The sequence below is a fragment of the Eurosta solidaginis genome, chromosome 1 (assembly GCF_040869045.1).
Source record: "Eurosta solidaginis isolate ZX-2024a chromosome 1, ASM4086904v1, whole genome shotgun sequence".
NCBI lineage: Eukaryota > Metazoa > Arthropoda > Insecta > Diptera > Tephritidae > Eurosta > Eurosta solidaginis.
Genome location: NC_090319.1, coordinates 298,641,406 through 298,668,978, shown reverse-complemented (window position 1 = coordinate 298,668,978; position 27,573 = coordinate 298,641,406). Strand labels below are relative to the sequence as shown.

Here is a 27,573-nt window from a genome sequence, read left to right as displayed (position 1 = left end):
CTCTACATGCTTACAACGCTTACATTCAAGACCTCTATACCGTGAGCAAAGATGTTTGCACATCAAAAATCGTATAACTTTAAACGAGCAATTCTTGTATCTTTGTATGTTTGTATAGCCGAACGATCTCGGAAACGGCTCAACCGATTTAAATGAAATTTGGCACAGAATGTTTCACAAGGTTGCTACCTATTCGAAATTAAAAAAATTGTATGAGATATGCCGATATGGCTATCAAACGAAAAGTATTTCACTCCGCATTACAATAGGAACATTTTTAAATGCATATTTTTGGCAAATATGAAATGAATAATTGCAATTTCCCACAGTGATTTTAACGTTCGTATCGCTAAATTGTTGAATAAATAACTCCAATATTGAATAATGCAAAATGGTCTTTATTAGACTACTTTGAAAATACTTCACTTAATTCGCAACTAATAGTGTGCTTAAATCAAACTTATCGCTGCTTACTCAGCTTTCGCTCCTTTTATACCCTCTGCTGTCTCGTTCGCATACTTCTAGGCGTTTCTTCTTCTAGAATTTACTACTTGGTTACCAGCTATAAACTACAGATGCACGTTTATAGCCTCTCGCATAGCCATATGCGCGTGTATATGTGAGTAATACTTCGCTGATGATTGCATACTTTTGTGAGTATCTCAGATATATGCATGTGTTTGTGCGTATCTCTCCGCTGCTTGTATGTACATATGTGTAGACATAATGATTGATTTGTTTATGTACATACAAGTGACTGCTTAGTATCGGTTTAGAGATGATAATATCCCTTAGTGTTGCTAATATTCGTCACAGTATGTTATGCGGCATAGCTCGTTGGCCGAGGTACTGTTACTTATACGCAATAGTTCAGTCTCAGAAGACAATATTATTTGGTATTATTAATCCTTCCACGACTGTGCATCCACATGTACGTATGTATGAATATAATGCTTATGTTGTTAGTATACATATTTATGGTAAGACCAGAACAGGTGTAGCCAGCCTCTATACAAACTCGATTTCATGCACATTTAATGTGTAAGTGCAAGCCTACATACTATATATTTATGCATGTGTGTACGAATGCACTTACCTGTCAATGACATATGTTTTAAATAAACTTTTCGACTTTTTATGCTATTTGCAGCGAAAATTCCATTTTGTCGCTGCACTTTCCTATCCGATCGTTTCTTGTCACTAAATTTCGCCGACAATAGTTGTTTGTTGCTGCTTTTTGCTTGACATCACTTTGCTTTTGCCAAGTACGCCGCCAACCACTGATGACGAATGCAAGACCTAACAAAAATTATTTTTGGATTCTTATAGTTGGGAGAAAAATTAAAAATGTATGTAAATTAAAAATGTATTCGAAAACGTGCCAAATAAACCTCCACTTTGTTCTAAAAATTATTATTCTCATTTTAGATTAGGTTTAGGTTTTAATTTTATTGTGTTTACCACATGCACTTAGTTTTTGCGTACTCTTTTTTTTATGTCTCTCGTTCAAAGTACTTAGCTTGCCAAAAATTTGAATATTGCAACATTATTTTTTTTGTCAGCCATTAATTCTGGTATAAAATATTAATTTTGGTGGTTTGGCACTGAGAACTTCGTTGCGAATGATTATAATGCCATTGTTTCGCATTTATATGTTGGACTTTATATCCTTACCATAACGAGAGCCCTGAAAGCAACCCGGTATGTCAATCTGCACCTTCCACCTTTAGACCTGGTGTCGAAGATTATGGCGTTCACAACTGCAACGAGACTCAAAGCCTCGGCGCAGCTCGAGCTCAGACGATATGGCCTTAGCAATATAGCGTCACCAATTATTGGACGAACATACAACCTAGTTCCCTACCTGTGCTTTAATGGGTCTCCTAGAGCCCACAATAGACTTGGAAGATGGGTACAGAAGTGCTCAAATGCCAGACGAGGCGATACACATGTACACTGATGGTTCAAATATTATCGAAGGAGTGGGCTATGCGTTATACTCCGCTAATCCGGAAACTAACAGATCCTACAAGCTGCCAGATCACTTCAATATCCTGCAGGTGGAAGTACACTCAGAGAAAAAATCGTTCTAAAACGAACGAAACAAGTTCAAAATTAAGAACATTCGTTGACAAAAGTCTGTTAAGTACGTTTTTTCTTAACTCGTGACCGATGGGCTTGTTTTAGGAACAGTTTTTCCAAGCACACCATTCGTATTTTATGACCAGTTTGGTATTGATGTGTGAACCTCCTGTGCTCATTTCAAGCACTACTTGGGCTTGATTTAAGATTTTTCGTTCTCACGCTTCGAGAACGTTTTGTGGTCGATTTAACAGTTTCCGGTCTTAATTCAAGAACGGTTTGTGCTTGATCATTGGTGGGAGGAAGGTAATTTTTTAATTACTACCCATTTATTTATTTTTTATTAATAAATATTTTTTGTTATTAATTAGAAATATTAATAACAAAAAAAAAACTATTATTAAAACCCAAAAGGTTTGAAAAAACGCATAATATGCATTCTTTCATATATTTCTCTTATCGAGAAATTTTCCTTATTTGATGATGCAATCTGAATATATATTTAAAACATTTCATAACAAGTTTGAGAATTACCTGTGCATATATTAATGAAACTCAACGCAAAATAAGAGTTAAAAAAATAGAATATAAAAAAATTGTTTTAAAAAACTTTAGAGTTTGACGGTGATCGAACTCGCGCCACACGATCGCAACTGCAACATCATAGCCGCTGGGCCACTACAACTGTTTAATTGCTTGTGCCAAATGTTGTATTTAACATTTTAGTGCACACAAATTATACCGTTTCTTTTTTCTTCAACTTAATTTAAGAACATTGTTCTTAATTTAAGAACATTGTTCTCATTAATAGAACATTTGTTCATATTTTAAGATCAGCCATTCTCTTTTCAAGAAAATGGTTGTCAGTTCAAGAACAAGGTTGTTGTTTTGAGAACAGGTCGTTCGTTTTTCAAGAACAAAAAAGTAAGAACATGAAGAGCTTGAATTGAGTCCGGTGGTGCTGGATTTTAGAACGGCGTTTTTCTCTGAGTGTAGTAGCCGGGCCTAAAGCAGTAGAAACACTGGAGGAAAGTTTTTACATTGACATTCAAGCACCCTCAACAATCCCAGAAAGAAACGGGATAGGGAGAAATATATATCAGAATCCCTATTCATCCCTGGGCATATGGGAATAGATGGAAATGAAAAAGCGGATGAGGTAGCTAAGCAGAGCGCATCCCTCGAGGCTTGTACCGTAAACGTCCCAATCAGATTGGGCGAGATTAAAAGAGGGCGACAGTTTGCTTTGATCGAGATCATATGCAGGTCTTACAACCTTAGAGTAACAAATTCATCATATTATTGAAAAGAACACTGCCTTCTGGCGTATGTAAGAAGTGCGGTTTTGAGGAGGAAAGGATAGTGCACGTTTTTTACTATTGTTGTTGTAGCGATAAAGACACGCCCCGAAGGTTTTGGGTAGTGCTAACGATGTTGTTGGTCCTTTGCTGCTGTTGTTTTTGTTGTTGTTGTATTAACGATAAAAACACTCCCCGAAGGCACCATTGAGGTACTAGCCCGACCATCTCGGGAACGATTTATATGACCACATTAAACCTTCTAGGCCATAACGCCCTCCCCACCCCCTATTTCCATGAGGAACTTGGGGTCGCCAGCCTTGGCTGTTAATAAAACAGGATTCGCCACGGATAGGTGAGGTTGACATTTGGGTTGGAGAAGCTATATATTGCGCTGGCAACCCCTTGAGAGGGTTGCGCTACACAACCCGTTGACTCAATTTGGTATTTTAGTCGCCTCTTACGACAGGCATACCTACCGCGGATATATTCTAAGCCGCTGAGGGTTTGGTCCTTTGCCATATATAGATACGGTACGTTCCGGTAACAAGCACCAATAAGGCACCCGAGATGGTCGGGATCTCGGGATCGATTTAAAATCACCACATTGAACATTATCTAAAGGGCTTATCTTACCGTCTCAGCTAAGATTTAAGAAATACAACGAAATGTATTTACTTCTATTTTGGTAATCGTTGCGCACCCAAGTGCTGCCACATCAGCTGAAGAGATAAATATCCCGTTAAATTTGAATGTAACATGAACACAGTTGTGTTCACAAAAATAGCAGCGCCTTCTTTTAGTGGAATGTGGTGGTGTGGTTGGATTACACTGAGTTGAACTAATTATTATTATTATTAGACCGCGATTTACTGCAGCCTTTATTTAAATATCTTGTGCTTGTCCTTTCAGCCTTTTATTGTACGTGTAGGCTGTGTATTGAAGTACATCTTCATGCATTTTAATCAATTTTATGAGGGGATTAGGAGTCACGCCGCCTAGATGGGAGGAACCCTGCCTTGCCAGAGAGACGCATTCGCAAAGAATTAGAACCGGCGTTTCATTATCCTACTCAGAAAAGCGACAGATTTGTGTATCAGATAGATTTAACCTACTTAAATGATAAAGGTGACATCGTACAGTGTCTCGTATGGATTAATGACTTTGGCGGATACTTTCTTTGCTGGGAGTATAAACAATATGTCCTGTCTTTGCTCTGGGCAGTCAATCCTGTGTTGTCTGAACTGCTCTGTTTCCCAGTTACTTACTTATGGTTTCCCTAGTGTGTGCTTTTGTGAAGTAGGACCTGTTAGTTACCTGCATGTCGCTGATGCCCGTAAACCCATTCTAACAAAACTTCTTTTTGGCTCCCCGACCAATCATCCACCAGCTTAGCTGTGTAAGACTGGAAAGCACAACAGCTTTTGCATGGGAGTCCGCCTGAAAAATAGTGGGATAGCATCCAACTGGTATCGATTTCTTAAAGTTCGGCCCGTATATAGCAGCTCCCGCTTTTTCGTCATGCAATTTTTATCGATCTGTGAACGAGAACTCTGAACCAGTGTCATTATACGGGTTCCTTGTTTCTCAAAGAGTTCTGCCTGCAGTGGACAAAGTTCCGTGCGATTCTGTGCGTACAGCAGTAGGGGACGTTCTCATCGCGTTGAACTTAAACTTGATTCAGACCCCGAATATGAAACTACTAGCCTCTACCAGTGGCTCCGACCGCAAAATGGAAATAGAACATAACATTTCATTGAATTAAAGTTTGAATTCTATGTATATACTTTCAAACATCGCTTGAGCTTCAGTCTGACCCACATGCAAAATTTTCTTGGTATGGCTCGAATTATAAAATTGTCATCTAGCCTGTAAGATTTAGGAAACTATCATAGACTCAGAGTTATAACGATTTGACAAAAGTAAGTGCTCACATAAAGAGGAAAATAGCTCCGAAAAAAAATTCGGAAAAAATTACGAAACTTCCGAAATAGTCTTGAAAGTAATAATTAAATGATCTGAAAACAATCCTGAAATTATCCACAAATCATATATATTATTTCTAATTGCTGTTTCTATGTACGGGTCCCTTTTTCGCTCTTATTTGGAATCCAAATCTATATATAAATTTTTGGTTGTAAAGATGGAGATTCGGGCTATTTAGCGAGATTTGGGCAATTTTAGTTTTAGTGCTTTTGTTTAGCTATATTATAATAATTTGTTAAAAATAAACGATTGTGAGCACACAAAGAAATCTATATGTACTATGGTACTATTGTGAATATTTACACTGCATTACCGGCAGTTGCTATTGTGCGCTAGATGGCAGTGCAAGCTGTATTGTGCGCTAGATGGCAGCGCAAGCTGTATGTTTTAATTGATTGCCGGCAGTTGCTATTACACGCTAGATGGCTGCGCAAGCTGTAAGTTAATAGAACAGCTGATTTCTGTTGATATTTGATAAGAGACTTTTGTATTGGTTGCGCAAGATGCGCATGGGTCAAGCTCATCTTTAAATATTCCAAAACTACTTCTGAAGTGATCCTTAAGCAATTACGAAATGGTTCAAAATAATCCTGAAACAGCCCCCAACTAATCCCAACACAATTCCGAAATAGTCCTTAAATAATCCCGAAAATAATACTGAAATACCTCGGATAGTCCTAAATTGATCCCGAAAACAATCCTGAAATTATCCCCAATGATCCTGAAATGATCTCGAAATAGTTCCGAAATGATGCCGAGTCGCTTCGGAGCATTGACAAATTTACGACGTTAACACGTTCAGAAAGTTCCGAACCCATTCTGATACAGTGCCGAAAGAATCCAGAGCACAATCGAGACAAACTGTACAGAAGCTATCCCGAAAATCACACCGAATTTATCCCTAAATGATCCCGAAATAGTCTCTCATCACACTTCTCCTGATGTATGGCTGGATATTATGGACGTTGTCGGAATGGACCTTGGATTATGTGAGAGAAAAGTTTTCCGGGAAATATATGGTTTCGAAGGAAGTTCAAAATATCGCTGTATGAGCTTTAAATAAACACAGTGCAACGAATAAAATCCCAACGACTTCGTTGGTAGGCCATGTTACTAATGACTGAAAACGCTCCCACCATTAAAGTTTTCCAAACGATACTGAAATTCGGTGGCAGGTAGAGGGGGAAGTCCCCACTGAGTTGGAGCTAACTCGTTCAGGATGACTTCATTTCCGTTAGTGTTGTTTTTTTGTGATAAAGACACTCTGCGAAGGTTATCCATGTTGGTATAGTTCCAGCTGGATATAGATCAGATACTTTCCGGAGGTCGTGCTCTGCCTACCACGCCAAAGGTCGTGGGTTCAAGTTCTGAAAACCAACATCAAAAAATTATAAAAAACTTGTTTCGAGTAGAACAATCTTTTCTAAGAGGGGTCGCACCTCGGCTTTCGTTTGGAAACACTACGAGTGTATTTTTCCCCTGCTGCCGTTCGGAGTGGGCTTAACACATGTAGTTCAGGTGCAGTCCATTTATAGGAAAAATTAAAAAGAAGCAAGGCGCAAACTAGAAGAACAGCTCGGCCTAAATATTCTTTATTTTACTTTACGGGAACTACCACCATTGAAGTATTATCCTATCTCGGAAAAGATTTGAGATGACAAAGTTAAATCTTCTTATCTTAATATTTTTTAGAAAAAGTTTTAAAAAGTATTGACAGCATTCACATTCTTCTATTCTTCCAGTTCAATCAATTGTGATATCAACATACCATAAGCTTGTCAAATTGTAAAAGCTGTCCCCGTAGTTCGTAGCAATCGTACACACACACAGACTTGAGCATGCCTGGAACGGCAGTTCAGATAATAAACACATCGGAAGAGCATACTTTTGTGCTTAACGAAGATGCGCTAAGTGAAGTATTGATGCGTGACGAGATAAAAGATCGTTATGTCTGTGTTGTATCAGTGGCTGGCGCATTTCGTAAAGGCAAAAGTTTTCTACTCGACTTCTTCCTGCGGTACTTATACTCCAAAGTAAGTTTAATGCTTCTTATACATGCCTTTATTTGCATATAATTCTCCTTTTTCGTTTCACCCTCTTTTTTTAGTATGTTCGGCATGATGTGGTAACCGATTGGGTTGGCGATGATAACGAACCTCTCACAGGATTCTCGTGGCGCGGTGGTTCCGAACGTGATACCACTGGTATCTTAATGTGGTCCGAAATATTCCTGCACGATTATCCGAATGGTGATAAGGTGGCCATTATTTTGCTCGATACACAAGGTGCTTTCGATAGTCAAAGTACTGTACGCGATTGTGCTACAGTTTTTGCTCTAAGCACAATGGTATCCTCTGTACAAATATATAATCTGTCACAAAATATACAAGAAGATGATCTGCAACACTTACAGTTATTTACAGAATATGGTCGTTTAGCATTAGCTGATACAGGCAAAAAGCCGTTTCAACGTTTACAGTTCTTGGTGCGCGATTGGAGTTTTCCATATGAAGCTGAATATGGCGCTTTAGGTGGCGATAAAATACTTAAACGCCGCCTAGAAGTGTCTGATAAACAGCACCCAGAATTGCAGTCGTTGCGACGACATATTGCATCCTGCTTTATGGAAGTGGCATGCTTCTTAATGCCACACCCAGGCTTAAGTGTTGCTACAAATCCCAAATTTGATGGTCGTCTTAAGGATATAACACCCGAATTTAAACAAAGTTTACGTACATTTGTGCCAATGTTGCTGTCACCGGATAATTTGGTATACAAAGAAATTAGTGGCCAAAGAGTGCGGGCACGTGACCTCATACAATACTTCCAATCATATATGAGCATCTACAAAGGCAATGAGCTACCAGAGCCAAAGAGCATGCTAGTGGTAAGTATTATTATTATTATATCTGAACTATCTATGTTTTGTTGCAAAAAATTATGCTGGCTGTTCAAGAGTTACAATGTTCTACGGTGCAATTTGTAGGTGGGGCATCCCATAGTGATAGGTGGGACATTTTTCTCGACTTTGACTCAAACTTAAAGAAATTTTTCTTTAAAAGGTATATATAGAAATTATATCATTTAACTCCAAATACCAATTTGAAACGAAGCTAATGAAATATAAAACTAAGTTGTGTAAAGGGCCAATTAGTGGTGACTTATAACCATAAAACCATAACCAGATAAAACAGCTGATCGATTAATGGTGCCATACCATAACGCTAACGCCATAACCATACCATAGCCAACCAATTGGTTTTTGGTTTCTCGCCATATCCATAACCTAAAAATATTTGAATTTGTGAATTTAATAACTTTTTGTAGATTTTATTCATTGTTTTGGATACGTTATGACTAAGAGGCTTTATTTTTATACCTTTCATGAAAATGAAATGGTATATTAATTTCGTCACGAAACCGAAAATTGTAAGTCCTTAAAGGAAAATAGATAGACCCACCATTAAGTTTACCGAAATAATCAGGTTGAAGAGCTGAGTTGATTTAGCCATGTCCGTCTGTCCGTCTGTCTGTTTATATGCAAACTAGTCCCTCAATTTTTGAGATATCTTGATAAAATTTGGTGAGCGGGTGTATTTGGGTATCCGATTAGACATTTGTCGGAACCGACCGGATCGGACCACTATAGCATATATCCTCCATACAACCGATTTTTCAGAAAAAGAGGATTTTTGTAATATCTTACCCAATTTAACAGATTGAAGCTTCAAATTTCACCATATACTTTCGTATATTGCACATATTGTTGCCTGAAAAAATTGATGAGATCGGTTATATATATAGTATATACCCCCCACAACCGATTGTTCAGATAAGGAACTCTTCGTAATTACTGCCCTATTTTAAGAGCTAGAGGCTTCAAATTTCAACGAATGCTTACGTATATAGCATATATTGTTGTCTGAAAAAATCATAAAGATCGGTGGTATATATAGTATATATATGGTGGTATATATAGTATATATATGGTGGTATATATAGTATATATATGGTGGTATATATAGTATATATATATATATTTTCGCAAATTTTATCCCCATTTTAACAGCTAGAAGCTTCAAATTTCACCGAATACTTACGTATATAGCATATATTGTTGTCTGAAAAAATCATAGAGATCGGTTGTATATATAGTATATATCTCATAAATCGGTTGTATATATAGTATATATCTCATACAACCGATTGTTCAGATAAGAAACTTTTCGCAATTTCTACCCCATTTTAACAGCTATAAGCTTCAAATTTCACCGATTGCTTACGTATATAGCATATATTGTTGTCTGAAAAAATCATAGAGATCGGTTGTTTATATAGTATATATCTCATACAACCGATTGTTCAGATAAGCTTACGTATATAGCATATATTGTTGTCTGAAAAAATCATAGAGATCGGTTGTATATATAGTATATATCTCATACAACCGATTGTTCAGGTAAGAAACTTTTCGCAATTTCTACCCCATTTTAACAGCTATAAGATTCAAATTTCACCGATTGCTTAGGTATATAGCATATATTGTTGTCTGAAAAAATCATAGAGATCGGTGGTATATATAGTATATATCTCATATAACCGATTGTTCAGATAAGAAACTTTGCGCAATTTCTGCCCCGTTTTAACAGCTAGAAGCTTCAAATTTCGCCAAATGCTTACGTATATAGCATATATTGTTGTCTGAAAAAATCATAGAGATCGGTGGTACATATATTATATACCCCATATAAACTGTATTTTTTTGCCCCTTTTTTACGGCTAGAAGCTTCAAAATTCAAAACATTTCATCAAATAGTTACGTTTACGTCATATATTGTTGAAATACGTGATTCGTAGTCATAGTTTTTACACGCAGACCACAAAAAACCTGAAACTTTGCATCCTCACACAAAGCACCTACCTATTTTTTATTTTATATTTATCTTAAAATTCGTTTAGGTATGTAGATCTGTTCACTAGATATTTCTTATCTTATACATCCGATTATTCGGAGATTACGAACGGGATAAGTTTATTGTTCAGCCCCATTCATGAAAGGTATGAAGTCTTCGGCATAGCCGAAGACAGTCCCGTCCTTACTTGTTTTCTTCAGTTTTATGAAATTTTCACGATTTTTAGGTTAAGGGACCATTAATCGAATGCATTGGAGATGGTTATGGATATGGGTATGGTTACAACTATGGCGTTAGGGTTAAGGAAGTTTAATTGGCCCTTAATTTCCACGGTTTTATTTATTTTATTTTTTAGTATAAAATAAATTCCTATTACCATATTGCCCACGGATATTAAAGAAGCCATCGAGCTTACTAAACCATTTAAAGCCATTTAAAGCAGCCCGGACGGGATTTCCATGTGCAATTTTCGCTTTAGGGATTTAAATCCCTGGCGGTCGCCTTCAACCTATCTCGGTCCACTTTTGTCATTCCTAAAAAATTTAAAATGACGAGGGTGGCACCGCTGCTAAAGCCTGTGAAACCAGCTAACGTAGGGACTCATATCGTCAGATATCCCTCCTATCGCCATTAGTCAATACACTTAAAGCCTTCCTGCTCCCTTATTTCACCACAAACCTGCGACATGGGAATCATCAGCATAGTTTTCTAAAATAACATAGCACGACCACCGCACTAAACTCCAATACACAAATAAATTGCGGACTGAATCAAGAACCCCACCAAAGAACAGTATTCGTAGTGCTAGACGTATCAAAAGCCTTTGACACAGTCAATCAAAACACGTTACTGCAAGACTTGAAATGGTACAGTCTCAAAAGGTGGACTGCAAATTTTTTGTGTGATCGGCAGGCATCGCAATTGGCCAGCGCTTGTATTCTACGCTTCTTCAATATGGTCACCTAGCCCAAAAAAAACACGCTGGTGGAAACTGCACAGGGAGGTGCGTATCACTCTAGCTCAACTTCGATCTGGATGCTATAATAGGTTAAACTCTTACTTATCCAGAATCAACCCCGACATACCCAAAGTATGTCCCGCCTGTAACGTACCCCACATGACACCAAACATCTTTTCAATTGTAATGTAGAAATAACACCTCTAACACCCATATCTGTGTGGTCCAACACTGTTGAATCTGCAAGTTTCCGTGGGCTCCCGCTAGAGGATATTGATGGCAATTTGTGAGTTATTTCACCTTTTGGATAGGGCGAAGTAATGCTAAAACAACAGTGACGGGTGGGACCACAAAATCATCCGTCTATGTAAGTAGATGATTCACTTTCCAATTTCAGAAAAAATATAAAAACTTCATAATAGTCGATACCATGTTTGAATAGGGAATTAAGGTCCAATTTTGATTTTAACGCAACCTAAATATTTTATAAAGGAAAAATAGAAAATCATTTTAGCTTGTGACTGGTGGGACAACCTGCATTGAAATTCCATAATGGGTGAAAAAATTTCAATGAATTACTTGGCTGTAAATATTCAATCGTGTTTGAGAAACAAAAATTTTATGTATTTGATGTTAAAAACGTTGTTATAGCAAATAAAAGCTACGGATCGTGAACAACTTTTTTCATAAAATTTTTTTTTTTTTTGCATATTTTGTTTTAGTTTGACAGTTGTTGATTTGCTATTGAAAAAATAAACTAAGGTTTTTGAGGTTGCATATTTGCCATGACGTAGCAAATACATAGCTGTGTATTTTGTTAGTGTGTTGTAAAAAAATATGCTACACATGTTTGCAATGCAATGATGCTAGACCATTTGCATAAAATCCCGAACTCCCTTAATAAAATATTGTAATGAATTTTGGGAAATTCCCCTTATTCCAAACCTTCTGCTAACATTCCAATCGCTAAACTGTTGAATAAATAACTGCAATATTCAATAATGCAAAATGGTCTTTATAAGACTACTTTGAGAGTACTTCACAATAACACTTATACTTCACAACCAATAGCGTGCTTAAATGAAACTGCTTGCTTACTACTCAGCTTGCTCTGCTTTTATACTCTCAGTTTCCTTGTTCACCCATTTTCCTAAACCTAGTAATTTCGTGAACTTCATGCTTGGTTACCAGCATATACATGTATATTTGTAGTTTGTATCTATATGCGTGTGTATATGTGAGTACTACTTCGGCTGATGATGACATGCGTTTGTGAGTATCTCTCTGCTGCCTTGTATGTATGTGTGTACATGATGATTGATTTGTTTACGTACATATGAGTGACTGCTTAGTATCGGCTTAGTGATGGTAGTATCTCTTAGTGATGATAATTTTCGTCACAATATGGCTGCTTAGGATCTTTGCATTAAGAATTTGAATGCTTAATACAACGCTATATTGTATGTATATAATGTTGCACCATGAGCGCTTTTCGAACTTTGTTCGATAATGCTAAATATTACATTTTAGGTTCAGCGAACTCCACAATACCCGACATCATTCAGACGTAGTTTTGTTGATCAATAGAACCTCCTTTCGGTTTTTGCTGCTGATGTAGCAAAAAAGGAACTTCTTGAACGATTTAGGCAATGGTATTGATGTTGATAATACTTGTTTGTCGAATATACAGCAGCGAACAGAACAATAGCAGTGGCAATGTTTTTTTATACTCAGCTGAGCAGAGCTCACCGAGTATAATAACTTTGTTCGCATAACGGTACCCCGTAACGGCATAAAACTAACCGAGATAGATATATACTTCTATACATCAAAATGATCTGGGCGAAAAAAGAAATTCATTTAGCCATGTCCGTCGGTCTGTCCGTAAGCACGATAACTTGAGTAAATTTTGAGGTATCTTAATGGAATTTGGCATGTAGGTTCCTGGGCACTCATCTCAGATCGCTATTTAAAATGAACGAAATCGGACTATAACCACGCTCACTTTTTCGATATCGAAAGTTTCGAAAAACGGAAGAGGTGCCATAATTCATTACCAAAGACGGATAAAGCGATGAAACTTGGTAGGTGGGTTGACCTTATGACGCAGAATAGAAAATTAGTAAAATTTTTAAAATAAGGCAATTTACAAGTTTTGCAAGCTGTACTTTGGCAGTCGTTGAAGATATTATGATGAAATTTGGCAGGAACGTTACTCCTATTACTATATGTGTGCTGAATAAAAATTTGCAAAATGGGATGACGAAAACGTCCACCTAAAAAAAAATTAAAAAATTTTAAGTCAATTTTTAACAAAAATTTAATATCTTTAGAGTATAAAAGTAAATTATGTCAACATTCATCTCCAGTAATGATATGGTGCAACAAAATGCAAAAATAAAAGAAAATTTCAAAATGGGCGTGCCTCTGCCCTTTTTCATTTAATTTGTCTAGAAAACTTTTAAAGCCATAAGTCGAGCAAAAATTTACCAAACCTTGTGAAATTTGCTTCTATGACGATAACTGTTTTCTGTGAAAATGGGCGAAATCGGTTGAAGCCACGCCCAGTTTTTTATACACAGTCTTCCGTCTGTCCTTCCGCTCGGCCGTTAAGACGATAACTTGAGCAACAATCTATATATCTTTACTAAACTTAGTTCACGTACTTATCTGAACTCACTTTATCTTGGTATTACAAATGGGCCAAATCCGACTATGACCACGCCCACTTTTTCGATATCAAAAATTTCGAAAAATGAAAAAATGCCATAATTCTATACCAAATACGAAAAAAAGGGATGAAACGTGGTAATTGGATTCATTTTTTGACGCAAAATATAACTTTAGAAAAAACTTTGTAAAATGGATGTGACACCTACCATATTAAGTAGAAGAAAATGAAAAAGTTCTGCAGGGCGAAATCAAAAGCCCTTGGAATCATGGCAGGAATACTGTACCCTGGTCCACATTTTGGTCGATATCTCGAAAACGCCTTCATATATACAACTTAGGGCTACTCCCTTTTAAAATACTCATTAACACCTTTCATTTGATATCCATATCGTACAAACACATTCTAGAGACACCCCTGGGCCACCTTTATGGCGATTCCTCGAAAAAGCGTCCATCCAGAGAACTATGGCCCACTCCCTTTTAAAATAATCTTTAGTACCTTCTATTTGATACCCATATCATATAAACACAATCCAGGGTTACCCTTGGTTCATTTTCCTACATGGTTATTTTCCGTTATTTTGTCTCCAAACCTCTCAGCTGAGTATGTAATGTTCAGTTACATCCGAACTTAGCCTTCCTTACTTGTTTCACATGTCTTCAGTTTCCTTTTTTACGATACGTTAAGATACAACTTCTATGATTTTTGTAATTGAAGAATCGTTAAGATTTCCTTCTTATTTGCACTCTATTAGGAAACAGTTATAATTTAAGGATAAGCCAATATTAAATCTAAATTTTGTGCAATACTGCCTTTTTTATAATTTGCATTTATTCGTAATTTTAGGCTACCGCTGAAGCGAATCATTTGACAGCCGTTGCAGCAGCGAAAGAACTTTACAGTCAGCTTATGGAGGAGGTTTGTGGCGGAACTAAGCCGTACTTAAGTACAGCGCATTTGGAAACCGAACATTTTCGTATCAAAGATCAGGCGCTATTCCAAGTAAACGACATAAACAAACACGACTTTTTTAACATTTTCTGTTATAACTTTCATAATTTTTCCTATTAAAACAGTTTGCATCCAAACGGAAAATGGGTGGGGAAGAGTTCTCTGAGAAATTCCGTCAACAGTTAGATTTGGATTTGGAAGACTCTTATGTAAATTATAAAGCGCACAATGAAAGCAAAAACATATTCAAAGCTGCACGCACGCCGGCCGTGTATTTTGCCTCTGCAGTCATTTGTTACGTTCTAAGTGGAATATTTGGCTTAATAGGCCTTTACACATTTGCCAATTTCTGTAATCTAGTAATGGGTGTGGCTTTATTGACATTAGCATTGTGGGCGTATATAAGGTAGGAAGGGAGTAAAAAATGTTGTTTTACAACCTGATGACAGCCAATGTTTCGGATGTCGGCCAGATATGTATATTAGACTGGGTCGATTTATTAACCGATATCGCGCCATCGATTTTTCGATAGGATTTGGGCTCAGGATTAAAAATTTCCACTACGCATACCCAAAAAAATAATTTTCGAGCCTGCGAAATTAATTTTTTTTTTTTACTTTTTTTCGACTTTGATTTTTAAGGTTTTTTTCATGTCCTACTAAAAAAATTTCATTTGATTGTAAAATTTTCATGTATACCCTGTCCGACCCAAAAATGTCCGCCAAAAACGTTTTTTAGTAGGACATGAAAATAACCTTAAAAATCAAAGTCGAAAAAAAGTCAAAAAATGAAATTTAGCAGGCTCGAAAATTATTTTTTTGTGTATGCGTAGTAGAACTTTTTTTCTGAGCACAAATCCTATCGAAAAATCGATGGCGCGATATCGGTTAACTTTCGTCCATACAAATCGACCCACCTTAATGTATATATGTATATGGTTGTCATGGGCTTGCAATCGTATTGTAAAAATTTTTTTAACAATGCATTTTGAAATTTCTTCAAATAGGTATAGCGGCGAAATGGGTGATTTTGGTGTCAAACTGGATGACTTTGCAACGTTTATGTGGGACAACGTAAGTACAAAATCTTTTTTTTATTCAGTAAAAAAGTAATATACAAATAAATTTACTTACTTAATTGGGGCTTAACCGTTTAAACAGTTATGGCCGTCCAACACGACGCGCCAGTCGCTTCTTCGTTTTGCTAGCTGACACCACTTGATAGCACGATTCAAATCGTTACCACCTGGTCTTTCCAGCGGAGTAGGGGCCGCCCTCTTGCTCTCCTTCAGTGGACGGGTTCAGATAAAAATATTTGCTTCGCAATATCATAACATGGCCGCTTGTGTTGCGCTGTGTTTTAATTCGCTAGGCTATGTTGATGTCTGCGTAAAGCTCGCACAGGTCATCATTAAACCTTCGGTATACGCAGTCGCCAACGCTTATGAGGTCCCTAAATCCTTCGTAAATCTTTTCTCCCGAATACGCCCAGAGCCGTCCCATCTGATGTTGTCAGGCTCACGCTTCTACTGCACCATGCCGAGGGAGGACATTAGCTTTGATTGTCTACTTCGTCGAAAGTGGCATTTATTGCAGGGGCTGAAACTAGTATTCCTTTTATAATATAACTCCTTGCAAAACTATTAATTTTGGACTTTAAATATATTTAGGATTTTTATTTTTTGAGTCCGATAGAACTAGTTAAACTCGGACTTTTAAAAATAAAAGTCCGGAAATAAAAGTTAAATCCGGACTTTTATTTTTTAAGGCCAAAATAAAAGTCTCGCTTGATAACAAAGAAACTGCTTATCCGAATTAAAAAAAATTTAACGAACTGCTCGAGCCCACAGCTGGGTCTATAAAGCAGGCTTCGCTTTTACCCCCCTTGTCAAAGCTGGATACACCCTTGTTCATTACTGCTATCAACCTGGTTTTTATGTCTCACAGTAAACAGCTGTTGATTTTGGTGGTACAACCTTGGAGATTTTTTTCAACTCCACCTCAACTCGATATCCAGTGTAGGATATCAACTGGAGAAATGTGCTGAATATTCATTTGAGAACTCTATAATTCTCAAAATCTCTGGAAAGTTGGATAATAATTGGAAAATATTTATAACGTTGGACATCAACTCGATGACTCTTAATTTTACAAAATTTCTCAAAGGTTGGTAGTGATTGTAGAATGAAGTTGGATATCAACTCGAGAACTATCTGGTTTATTTTAAATAATTAAATAATGTTGTTGGATATCACTTCCCGAACTAGATAATATTTCGCTGGAGAATTTTTTTTCATGTTTGTTGGGTAAACAAAATCCAGCTGTTGCCGTATCTACAAATTATCTAATGTTATGTTTTTTTGGTTTTATTGGTCTGTAAATAATTAATTATTATATTAATTTGTTGTCTTCAAGACCAACTTTATTATTTTTGTAAAATGAATATTTTACAAGTTATATTATATTAAATAAGTATAAGTAGAAAACGAGTAAATTAGAAAAAACAAACTTTCATAGACCGTATAGCCGACTATTTCAAACCCCATGACGGTTTATCATCAGCGATCCACACATTGAAGGCTTGACGTTTTAACGCATCAGGCCATCAATGCACTTTGAAGTTTCTATTTATAACTCGTTTGGTGGTAAAGAATATAAACAACAAAGAGTAGAAAACGAGTTATAAATAGAAACTTGCAAAGTGCATTGATGGCCTGAACTGGAGTTTGAATACGACTAGAGTTTAAGCAAACTTAGTTTCAGCTTAGCTTAAACATCTACTGAAAAACCGGGCCTAATTCACAAAGGCCCTAACCAGCAAATTTTTCGAAATAGTGTTTCTCACAGATTTTGGTATGACAAATTAAAATACAGCCCAAGTAAAAATTTGAAATCAGCTTGCAGTGAATGTTAAAAAATTCCACGTCTGATTGTAGTGAATGTTAAAATAAATCTTATTTGCTTCTCCTGTAAAATCTTAAATTTCTTGTTTAGGCCCTTTGGGAATTAAGCTAACGATATAGTTTTATATACTTTTCATTATTTGTTTTTACCAAAATGAATAATTGTTCCATTCACTTTTTGCAGTTCATGAAACCCATATATCAGGGTTGCATGGAGAAGGGCATACAACATGTAGCAACGCATGCTGCCGAGGCGGCGGTTGGTGGTCGTACAACATCTCCATCTATGAATGGCAAAGTCAAAAAGTCATGAGAATACGCCCAGCCAAAACAGAAAAAGCAACAACAAAATCAAGATAATTCTAAAGAAAAAACTACAGCAACAACGAAAACTACCAACAACAATAATAATGTGGCACGACAGAAGAGTACAGCAGCAGCAACAACAATGTCATATGGGAGTGGTGGTAGAAAGCAGGGTAATAACGTGGACAACATACCCGGTAAGGCGTTAATTAGTCAAATTTGGTCACGTTTAGTAGGTGCGACATCATCGAGTACCCAAACAAATTTAAATGAAATTCACAAGCCAAATTTACGCCGCAACGCTAACATCCCACTGTCGAATGGTGATGCCAATAGTAACAACAACAGCAGCTATAATACAACAAACCCGAATAGTGCGACTAACAACAATCGTAAAAAGCGAAGATCAAAGAAATAAATTAAATGTACATAAATAATATAAAACAAAAAAAAAATTAAAAAAGTTTAAACTCTCGCCCAGCACCGTTATAATAGTAAAATAAAAACGTTCGTTAGCTATTAGTGCGACTTTTTAAAGTATATGTTAATAGATATGCATAACGTTTGGTTTGATAATGCAACCCTATGGCTTTGGAAAGATTGTTGCTGTCGCCTTAATGGCTTAGTTGCGCCTAAATATGGTAAAGCAACTAATAGCGTTTTCTTTTCTGGCAAAAGTGTCGCGCTTTTTGTACGCCGCGCAAGGGTTGTAAACATATTTTATTCTATTCTAAAAAGCAAGTAACGCCTTTACGGGGTATTTCGTTCTTTTGTGAAAATTGTTATCTGCTCGCACGTTAAAAGCGTTACACTTTAACCATTTATGTTCTTTACATGCACTATAAATGTTGAACATTTTCTGGAGTAGTAGTAACTCTATTAAGGCTTTACCATTTACTTAGGCAACAATTTATTTCAGAAAAGAAAACGCTATAAATTTCACACATTCAGAAGCACAATCATTTACGATTGAGCACTAGAGTTGCCAAATATCCGTGTACCTGTGATTTTGTCACAGCTACTGAAATATCACAGTACACTTCAGCGACAGCTTACAAGTAATAATCGTGACTGATTGCCTGTGACAGCATTTATTTCCCGTTACCAATCACAGACTCAAACATAGCTCTCATCACAGGAACAAATGGCTTCTATGCTATGAACCAATACAATGATCAAGTTACTTAAGCTGCGACTGAATAACAGTAGATGTCCCAAAAAATTACGCAGAGTTTGTTATTCGCAACACAATCCGCAGGGGAAAATATAAAACTGAGGTAATTCTATATGCCAGCATGACACTGCTAATACGCGTCCAAAAATATGGAGAGAGGTGTCAAAAGTCGCGTGTTGACCTCGACAACAATAATCCGAAGGCCGAAAATAAAAGTTTTAGCTCGTGCAAAAAATATTAACGAAAACCCGGAAAATGACCCCGAAGTGCTCCGAAACCGGTTTGGAGACCAAAACCATATCCGCGTAAAACCCTTATCTTCACAATTTCTTTTTTGTGGGTTTCAAAAAATCTTCAAAATTACAACAACCACATGCAAATTTTCAATTTCTTTCGCAAATATCTCTTGACATACCCAAAATTTATTGTTGTCGAGGTCAATACGCGTCTTTTGACACCTCTCTCGACATTTTTGGACGCGTATTAGCAGAGTCATGCTGTCGTATAGAATCACCAAAACTGATTCCTGTCGGCGTGGTATTTGTTTTTTTTTTTTCAGTCACAGGCACGGTTAAAAGCCACTGTGACTGAGAGGTCACAATCACAGATAACATTGTTCCTCAAAAATCACGGGATCGGCCAACATTATTGAGCACCAAAATTTCATGAAGCATACGTTATTTAAACCGTTAAGCGCCAGTAAGTCAGACATTAAATGTTCGAAAAAGTAGTCAGTGTGATTGCAAAAAAGGTGTAACTGAACAAATAATGCAGTGTAATCAATAAACGTAATCATTAATTCAGGTGATGTTAAATGGAGTTTGACAACTCTGTTCTTCGTTAAAAAAAATCTGACTCTCAAAAACTGTATTCTTGTTGATGACACTTAAATCGCTTTTACTGTTCGATTTGTCATCTAGAGTAACAAAATATTAAGCATTTGTATGGAAAATGGTACAAGATGCTGGTGCAGGTTATTTCGAGACTTTATAGAATTTTTCTTTAAAATATACTTTTGAAGACTAAAAATAAAAAAGTGTAATAGAGCCAAGAGCCCGTGACTGCCAGACCTTCGTCATTTTATAAAAGTTGAAATTTCGTCCGTGCATACTTCCAACTGAAGCAGGATCGTTGGTCTATTCTAAAACTTGAATCATAGTGGCTTTAACAGATATCGTGCAAAAAAATTGCACTTTCGTTATTTTATAAAAACTGATTTTCATATATGGTCTTCGTCACGATATAAGTAGCCACTAGCCTCATTGCCAGACACTTTCCATAGTGGCTTCGATTAGCCAAACACTTTTAATCCTTTTAAACTTCAAAGAACATGGAAGCAATTTTATACTGAAATTCGAATACAAAATCTAAAAAAAAAACTTTTGAAATTGTGTTTGCCGTAAAAAACTTTCAGCTTTCATTTTATGAAAAAGTACAGTTTTGCATTACAAAAAGTGTCTGGCTGAACGAAGCCACTATGGAAAGTGTCTGTCAATGAAGCTAGTGGCTTCTTATATCGTGACGAAGACCATATATGAAAATCAGTCTATGAAATAACAAAAGAAAGGTATATTTTTCTGCAGTTTTTTTGCAGAGGTTTTTTAAGAGGTATTATAGGGGGTAAAAAGATAGATCTACAAAAAAATCCAAAGCCGTTTATTATATTCATCCCTAGCTTAGAATGTACCCAGGGAAGGTATGACTGTCGTAACAGGCGACCTAAATAACCAATTTACTCGAAGGTTTGTGTAGCGCAACTGTTATGATTGTCCAATAAATAAATTAATACAACTTTTGAATTCCAAAAGTTTTATTTATTTATTTTTTGGACAATCATAACATTTGGTGATCGTGCCAGGAGCTGCGAATCTGTTCCACGAATACTTATTTTATTTCAACCACCATCAACAACCTTTATCGAACATCAATCAATATTTATGCAGATACAAACTTATTTGGAATAATTCTATCAAGACTAATTTTATATGGCTATTTTCCAAAAAATCTTTAACGACCTATATTAAAGTTAAAACATTAAAACTAATACAATAAAAGTACCCTACAGCAACCCTTTCAAGGGGATGGCTGCGCAATTTTAAGCTTCTCCAACCCTATTGTAAAACTCACCTACTCGTGGCGAATCCTGTTTCTTTAGCAGACAAGGCTCTGGCGACCCCAATTTCCTCAAGGAACTAAGGGATGGGGCGGTATGGCCTAGAAGGTCCAAGTCGTATGAAATCGTTCACGAGATAGTCGGGCTTATACCTTAATGGTGCTTCGGATGTATGTATATCCGGCAAAGTACCATAAATATCGAAAACACTCACCAAAACCGTTGGTTATACTTGTATAAGCTTGGAAAGAAAAAGAGTTTATTTTAATAAGGAAAGAAGTCAAACCACGACCACATTTTTACTTTTTGTACCTTTCATGAAAATTAAATATTATATTAAGCTATGGCCGAATCTCGAAGATTTAAAGTCTTTAAAGGGGAAGAGATAGGCCGGCCGACCAATAACACTATGCCGCAAAATCAACTTTCCTTCTAGGTATTGGACCAAACCAACTTTTTTGAGGAGATTGAGGCTTAAGCATAAAAAGTGCTATCTCCATTTTTCGTAGTTAGACTCCAAAAAATAGATATCGGCTTTCGAAGTTCGAAATTCTACATTCCGAAAATTTTTTTTTTTTTTGCCCGTTCAGCAAAGTAAAAAAGTAAAAATGTGGTCGTGGCCCGCTCTTTTCCTTTATTTGAAGGGTTGAATTCTTTTTTGAGAAAATTAGTATAACAAGCTGTTATACGAGGTGAAAAGTCAGATAGTCCCAAGATAATGGCTACTACTTTCATGTCTGCACTGGAATTGCTCGTACTGTAATTTTTCAAAAAAAGAATTCAGCCATTCAAATTAAAGGAAAAAGGCGAACCACGACACATTCCACTTTTTTAATTTGCTGAACGCGTTAACACAAAAAAAGTTAAAATTTCGAAATGTAGAATTTCGAACTTCGAAAGCCGATATCTATTTTTTGGAGGCTAACTTCGAAAAACGGAGATAGTAATTTGTCTACATAAGCCTCAATCTCTAGAAAAAAGTGAGTTTGCTCCAATACCCAGCCGGCTGTTGCACAGTGTAATAAGTATTCCGTAATGATCAGGGCGAACATAACATACGATGTTACATACGACCAGTGTTTTAAGTTAAATGGGACTATAACATACGATAGCAAGCAAATCTCGATTTATTTTGAATAAATTACTCATGTAGGACCAAATGTGCGTTAGTAATAATAAATATAAAAACGTGGAATTGGTTGTAAAAATACTTAAAAGAAAACCAATTTAGTGATTGCCTTCAATTGCTCGTTTACGTATACGAATCAAGTAGTACAATCACGCAAACTAGCCTCTAATTGTTTTGATATCTTAATGAAATTCGTGGAGTTGGTATGTTTTGGTGTCCGATTAATCATTTGCCGGAACCGATCGGATCGGATTTTCAGGAGAGCATATTTTGTGTTTTAGAGGCGATTGATATTTCCACTGGCTTCTGAGCCGTCATTATTGATAACTAGCTTACAAAAAATGCACACTAGGTAGGCATGATGCTGAAGTTTCAGAAGGTGCAGTTAACGCAGTTTTGGTCAAATAGGCACTTAGCACAAGTGTGCGCTCATCCATCGATATATCTCCCATACAACCAATTTTTCGGATAACAGAATTTTCGTAATTTTTTCCTCATTTAATTAGCTAGAAGCTTAAAATCTTCCAGAATTCTTACATGTAAAACATACATTGTTGTGTGAAAAAATCATCAGGATCGATAGTACATATATTTAATATATGTATATTAGACTGGGTCGATTTATTAACCGATATCGCGCCATCGATTTTTCGATAGAATTTGTGCTCAGGAAAAAAGTTCGACTACGCATACCCAAAAAAATAATTTTCGAGCCTGCGAAATTTAATTTTTTTTACTTTGATTTTTAAGGTTTTTTTCATGGCTTACTAAAAAAATGTTCATTTGATTGTAAAATTTTCATGTATACTCTGTCCAATCCAAAAATGTCCGCTAAAAACGTTATCGTTATCGCCAACGTTTTTATCGGACATTTTTGGGTCGGACAGGGTATACATATGAAATTTTGTTTAGTAGGCCGTGAAAAAAACGTTAAAAATCAAGGTCGAAAAAAGTCAAAAAAATTAAATTTCGAAGGCTCGAAAATTATTTTTTTGGGTATGCGTAGTGGAACTTTTTTTCCTGAGCCCCAATCCTATCGAAAAAACGATGGTGCGATATCGGTTAACTTACGTCCATACAAATCGACCCACCCTAATTTACATATGGATATCGAATACAACTGATTTTTTTTAATTTTGGAAATTTCATCAGATTATAGTTCAGCTCCATTCATGAAATGTATGAGGTCCGAAGACGGAGAGGATTGTCGGGATAAGTTTTTAACTACAATAATTAAAAAAATATATATATTTCGAACAGTCCGATTTCGAATTCGAAAAGGCTATACTTACATATGTTTTGGAAGCTACTTTTGTAAAACGTTTAAATTGCTCTTTTCTATATAGCTAATGCTCTTCAAAAAATATAGTTTACTCCAATACCCTATACAATTCTTGCTTTTGCGAATATAGCTCGCATCGCGCTTTTGTGATTGACTTCGATAATATTTTTTAACACTGTGTGGGTTGCATTATAAAACCAAACATTCTGGCCCAGCATTTACCCTAAACGCTAAATATTTATATGTAATATGATTACAATATATAATTGCCCTCTAGAAACACTTTTTAAAAAAGTCAACTTTGATCCTTGAGTTGGTCATTGTTATTGTTGTATGACGACGTGAACATAAAGGTGTTTGTTATAATTATTATTACTATTATTATTATTATTTCGATGATTGTATTGTTTTCAATACTGCCTCGAAAAGAAATGTTAACAAAATTTAATAAAAAGGCAAAACTAAACAAAACTTGGTCCATACTATTTGTGAACTGTAAGCTTTATTCAACATTAATTTGATTTTTAAACAAATGCTGCATATAGTTTATTAAATTTTTAATAAAATTATTATTTTTTTTTTTATTTGGAATTCCCCAATTTTAAAGCCAATTTTAAACTAGTTTTTTTATCGCAATAATGTTTAGACTGTTGTTTAAAAACAGCCTTTTAATTTTGAAAAATATAAAAAAAAACACAAAAAAAATAACAATTAAATAATGTTGTGTCATTATGTGTGCATTGAAAGAATTTATAGATTTATCGCACAGATTTTAAATTTATTTTAGAATTTTAATTTTATATTCCACCTATCAGCATATTTATGTAATAATTTTAATAGTAATGAAATCATTTTTTGTTAGTAACTAAATATAATCAATGTTTTATGCGTACCATTTCTTTTATATACAATTTGTTTTCTATAACTTTGTAAGAATTATTTGGTTAAGGTTATCGTACGCAATGAACGAATATACTTACATATACATACATACATATATAAAAAATATAAAATTTGGAAATATAATTTTTGAACTAAAAAAAAGCAAATAAACATCAATTAAAAGTGCAATAAATTGTCTGAATTTGCATGTAACGGTGACACCAAGAGAAAGTCTTAAGCATCAAAGCAGATTGAACTTAAGACGCCGAAAGGTACACTACCTTAAACATTTGGTCAATAAAGTCCTACTTCAGAATTAGGTTGAAGAACGCCCTATGTATCTCGGAAAGTTTCTTCGTAAACGCACTATCTAATGCCCGCACAAGGGCGAATGCAGGGGGCGGATACAGGGGGCCGTTGCCCCACCCTTTGCGAACTAAGAACACAAAACTGAAAGTTAAACATTAACAACATAAAAGGTTTTTAGTTCCTCACCTTTTTTTCAAATTATGAGCTTAATAATATTTATTTACATAAATTTATTAAGACCTACAATTACTACTTACCTATTCTTACTAATAAAGTAACTAAAATGATAAATAACTTTGAATAAGATGAAGATGAGTCTTAGAGACATCGAAAGCAAACCTGTCGATGCCAAGGTTTTTAATCGGTTTTATTTAGGTTGACTTGACAGGCTGCACAGCCAGCGCGAATTTTGTAATTAAAATTTAAGTAACTTCCCGATAAGCTACAAGCTTGAAACTTGGAATATAGTTCAGAACCCGATGACAATGCAATAATAAGAAAAAAATCGCCGCTAGGTGGCGCAAGGATCGAGATAATCACAAAAATCGTATTGGTGGTCCGATTTGGCTCATATTTGGAACACATAATACATACACGAATAGAAAGCGACCTATGAAATAAATTAAATAAAAAAAATTTTTTTAGTTAAGCGGTTTTATTGAAAGCAGTATTTACATTAAGTAATAATAATACTAAAAGCTAGAAAATAATTAGGTAGGTCCTAGGTACTAGTCATCACACTCCTCATCAATCTAGGGCGTTGATCAGACAATTAAATAAAAGCGTTGGGCGCGTGAAATTTCTAAAAATGTGAGGCGTAGCATAACCTGATTAAAGTTCAGTTGGTCTTACTTATGACTATCATTAGAAATTTGACGCGTCCAACGCTTTTATTTAATTGTCTGATCAACGCCCTAGATTGATGAGGAGTGTGATGACTAGTACCTAATACCTACCTAATTATTTTCTATCTTTTAGTATTATTACTACTTAATGTAAGTATTGTTTTCAATAAAACCGTTTAACTTAAAAATTAGTTTTTAATTATTTAATTTATAATTTATATGGTATTGATAATAAACTGGAATTGTGGCACAGGGCTTGCCAAAATCAGGGACCAACAGATCTTGTATGTGCCTTCGAGAAGACAGCATTCCATCCAAAAATAAGAGAAGCACTTGAAATTCTGCTTGCAATGCCCTGCACAACCGCAACTGTGGAACGCTCCTTCAGCACTCTAAGGAGGGTAAAGACGTGGCTGAGAACAACAATGGCAGAATCTCGCCTTAATGGTAAATACAGTTTTTTTAATATATTTATTGTATTTTTTTTTTTTTTTTCAAAGGTTTATGTATGTTGAGTGCTCACAGAAAATTGGTAGCGGAAAATGATAAGATATAAAGATGAATTTACAATAAATCTGCGAAGAATTATACTTAGCAGGTTTTCTAATACTGAGATAATGAGTAACGCAATTCAAAATACATCTCTGTAACCAAATAAAGTATGTGGAAAAAACCCAATTTTGTGGAATCTAAAACTCACTTGGGGGATCACATTTCTAAAGTAATTACACCTTGTAGTGACTATTAAATTATTCTATCTAATTGAACAAAATTTTGAATTACCAAATCCTAGACATGGTAGATATTTTAGGGAGCTCTTGATAAATAAATAAAAATTTTAACGGACTGCTAGGCCCCACAGCTGGGTCTATAAAGCAGGCTTCGCTTTTACCTAGACATCATTACTCTTTATACTGTAACGAATTTAGACAAACTCCGCTTATTTGTAACCTTCTACTAACGTTCGTATCGCTAAATTGTTGAATAAACAACTCCAATATTCAATAATGCAAAATGGTCTTTATTAGACTACTTTAAAAATACTTCACAAAAACACTTATACTTCGCAACTGATAGCGTGCTTAAATCAAACTGATTCGTCGTGCCTCAGCTGGTGCTGCTTTTATACTTTTAGGTTTCATCGTTGGCATATTTCTAGGCATTTCTATTTCGAGAATTTACTACTTGTTTTCCAGCTATAACTACAGATGCACGATTATAGCTTCTCGCATATCCATATGCGCGTGTATATGTGAGTGATACTTCCACCGATGATGGCCTACTTTTGGGAGCATCTCAGATATATGCATGTGTTTGTGCGTTTCTCTCCGCTGCTTGTATGGACTTATGTGTAGGCATAATGATTGATTTGTTTATGTGTATACAAGTCACTGCTTAGTATCGGCTTAGAGATTATAGCATCCCTTAGTGTTGTTAATATTCGTCACAATACTTATAAATACGAAATATATGATTCTGAAATTAAAAAAAAAATTGGGCCCCCTTTGTGAAAGGCTGGATACGCCCTTGTGTCCGCATATGTTGAATTATTTTTAAAATAGGGTGTTTTGAAACAAATTCTCAAACTATGCGTATTTCAAAAGTTTTCTGAGATACAGCGTTTTTGAAATGGCTGCCGAGATAGGGCGATGTTTCATTCAACCGTCGATATGCAAGCTGAGCAATAGTGGCCGAGAATAAGTTGTTCACCAACTTTTTTTAAGCACTTTCTGCAACAAAAACGTGGAAAAAGCTTGGTAACACATTTT

General features: G+C 35.7%; 2 protein-coding genes across 7 annotated transcripts in view; one reads left to right on the top strand and one right to left on the bottom strand.

Annotated features, from left to right (window-relative positions):
• The window catches only part of atl (atlastin GTPase), a 93,443-nt gene extending 68,600 nt beyond the window's left edge, over positions 1-24,843 (top strand). For 5 of the 6 annotated variants that reach the window (XM_067761178.1, XM_067761181.1, XM_067761180.1 and 2 more), the window contains 6 exons: positions 7,109-7,399; positions 7,474-8,253; positions 14,758-14,913; positions 14,988-15,268; positions 15,869-15,935; positions 17,949-24,843. In XM_067761178.1, coding sequence (XP_067617279.1) covers positions 7,205-7,399; positions 7,474-8,253; positions 14,758-14,913; positions 14,988-15,268; positions 15,869-15,935; positions 17,949-18,077 — 1,608 coding nt within the window. In that variant the 5' untranslated portion in view covers positions 7,109-7,204 and the 3' untranslated portion in view covers positions 18,078-24,843. Of the gene's footprint in view, positions 1-1,150; positions 1,350-7,108; positions 7,400-7,473; positions 8,254-14,757; positions 14,914-14,987; positions 15,269-15,868; positions 15,936-17,948 lie in introns of all 6 variants that reach the window. The other variant, XM_067761179.1, reaches the window with a different exon arrangement.
• Positions 13,406-27,573, bottom strand: part of yem (yemanuclein) — a 123,827-nt gene continuing 109,659 nt past the window's right edge. The window contains exon 9 of the transcript XR_010948970.1: positions 13,406-13,513. The gene's annotated coding sequence lies outside the window, so the exon portion shown is untranslated. The remainder of the gene's footprint in view (positions 13,514-27,573) is intronic.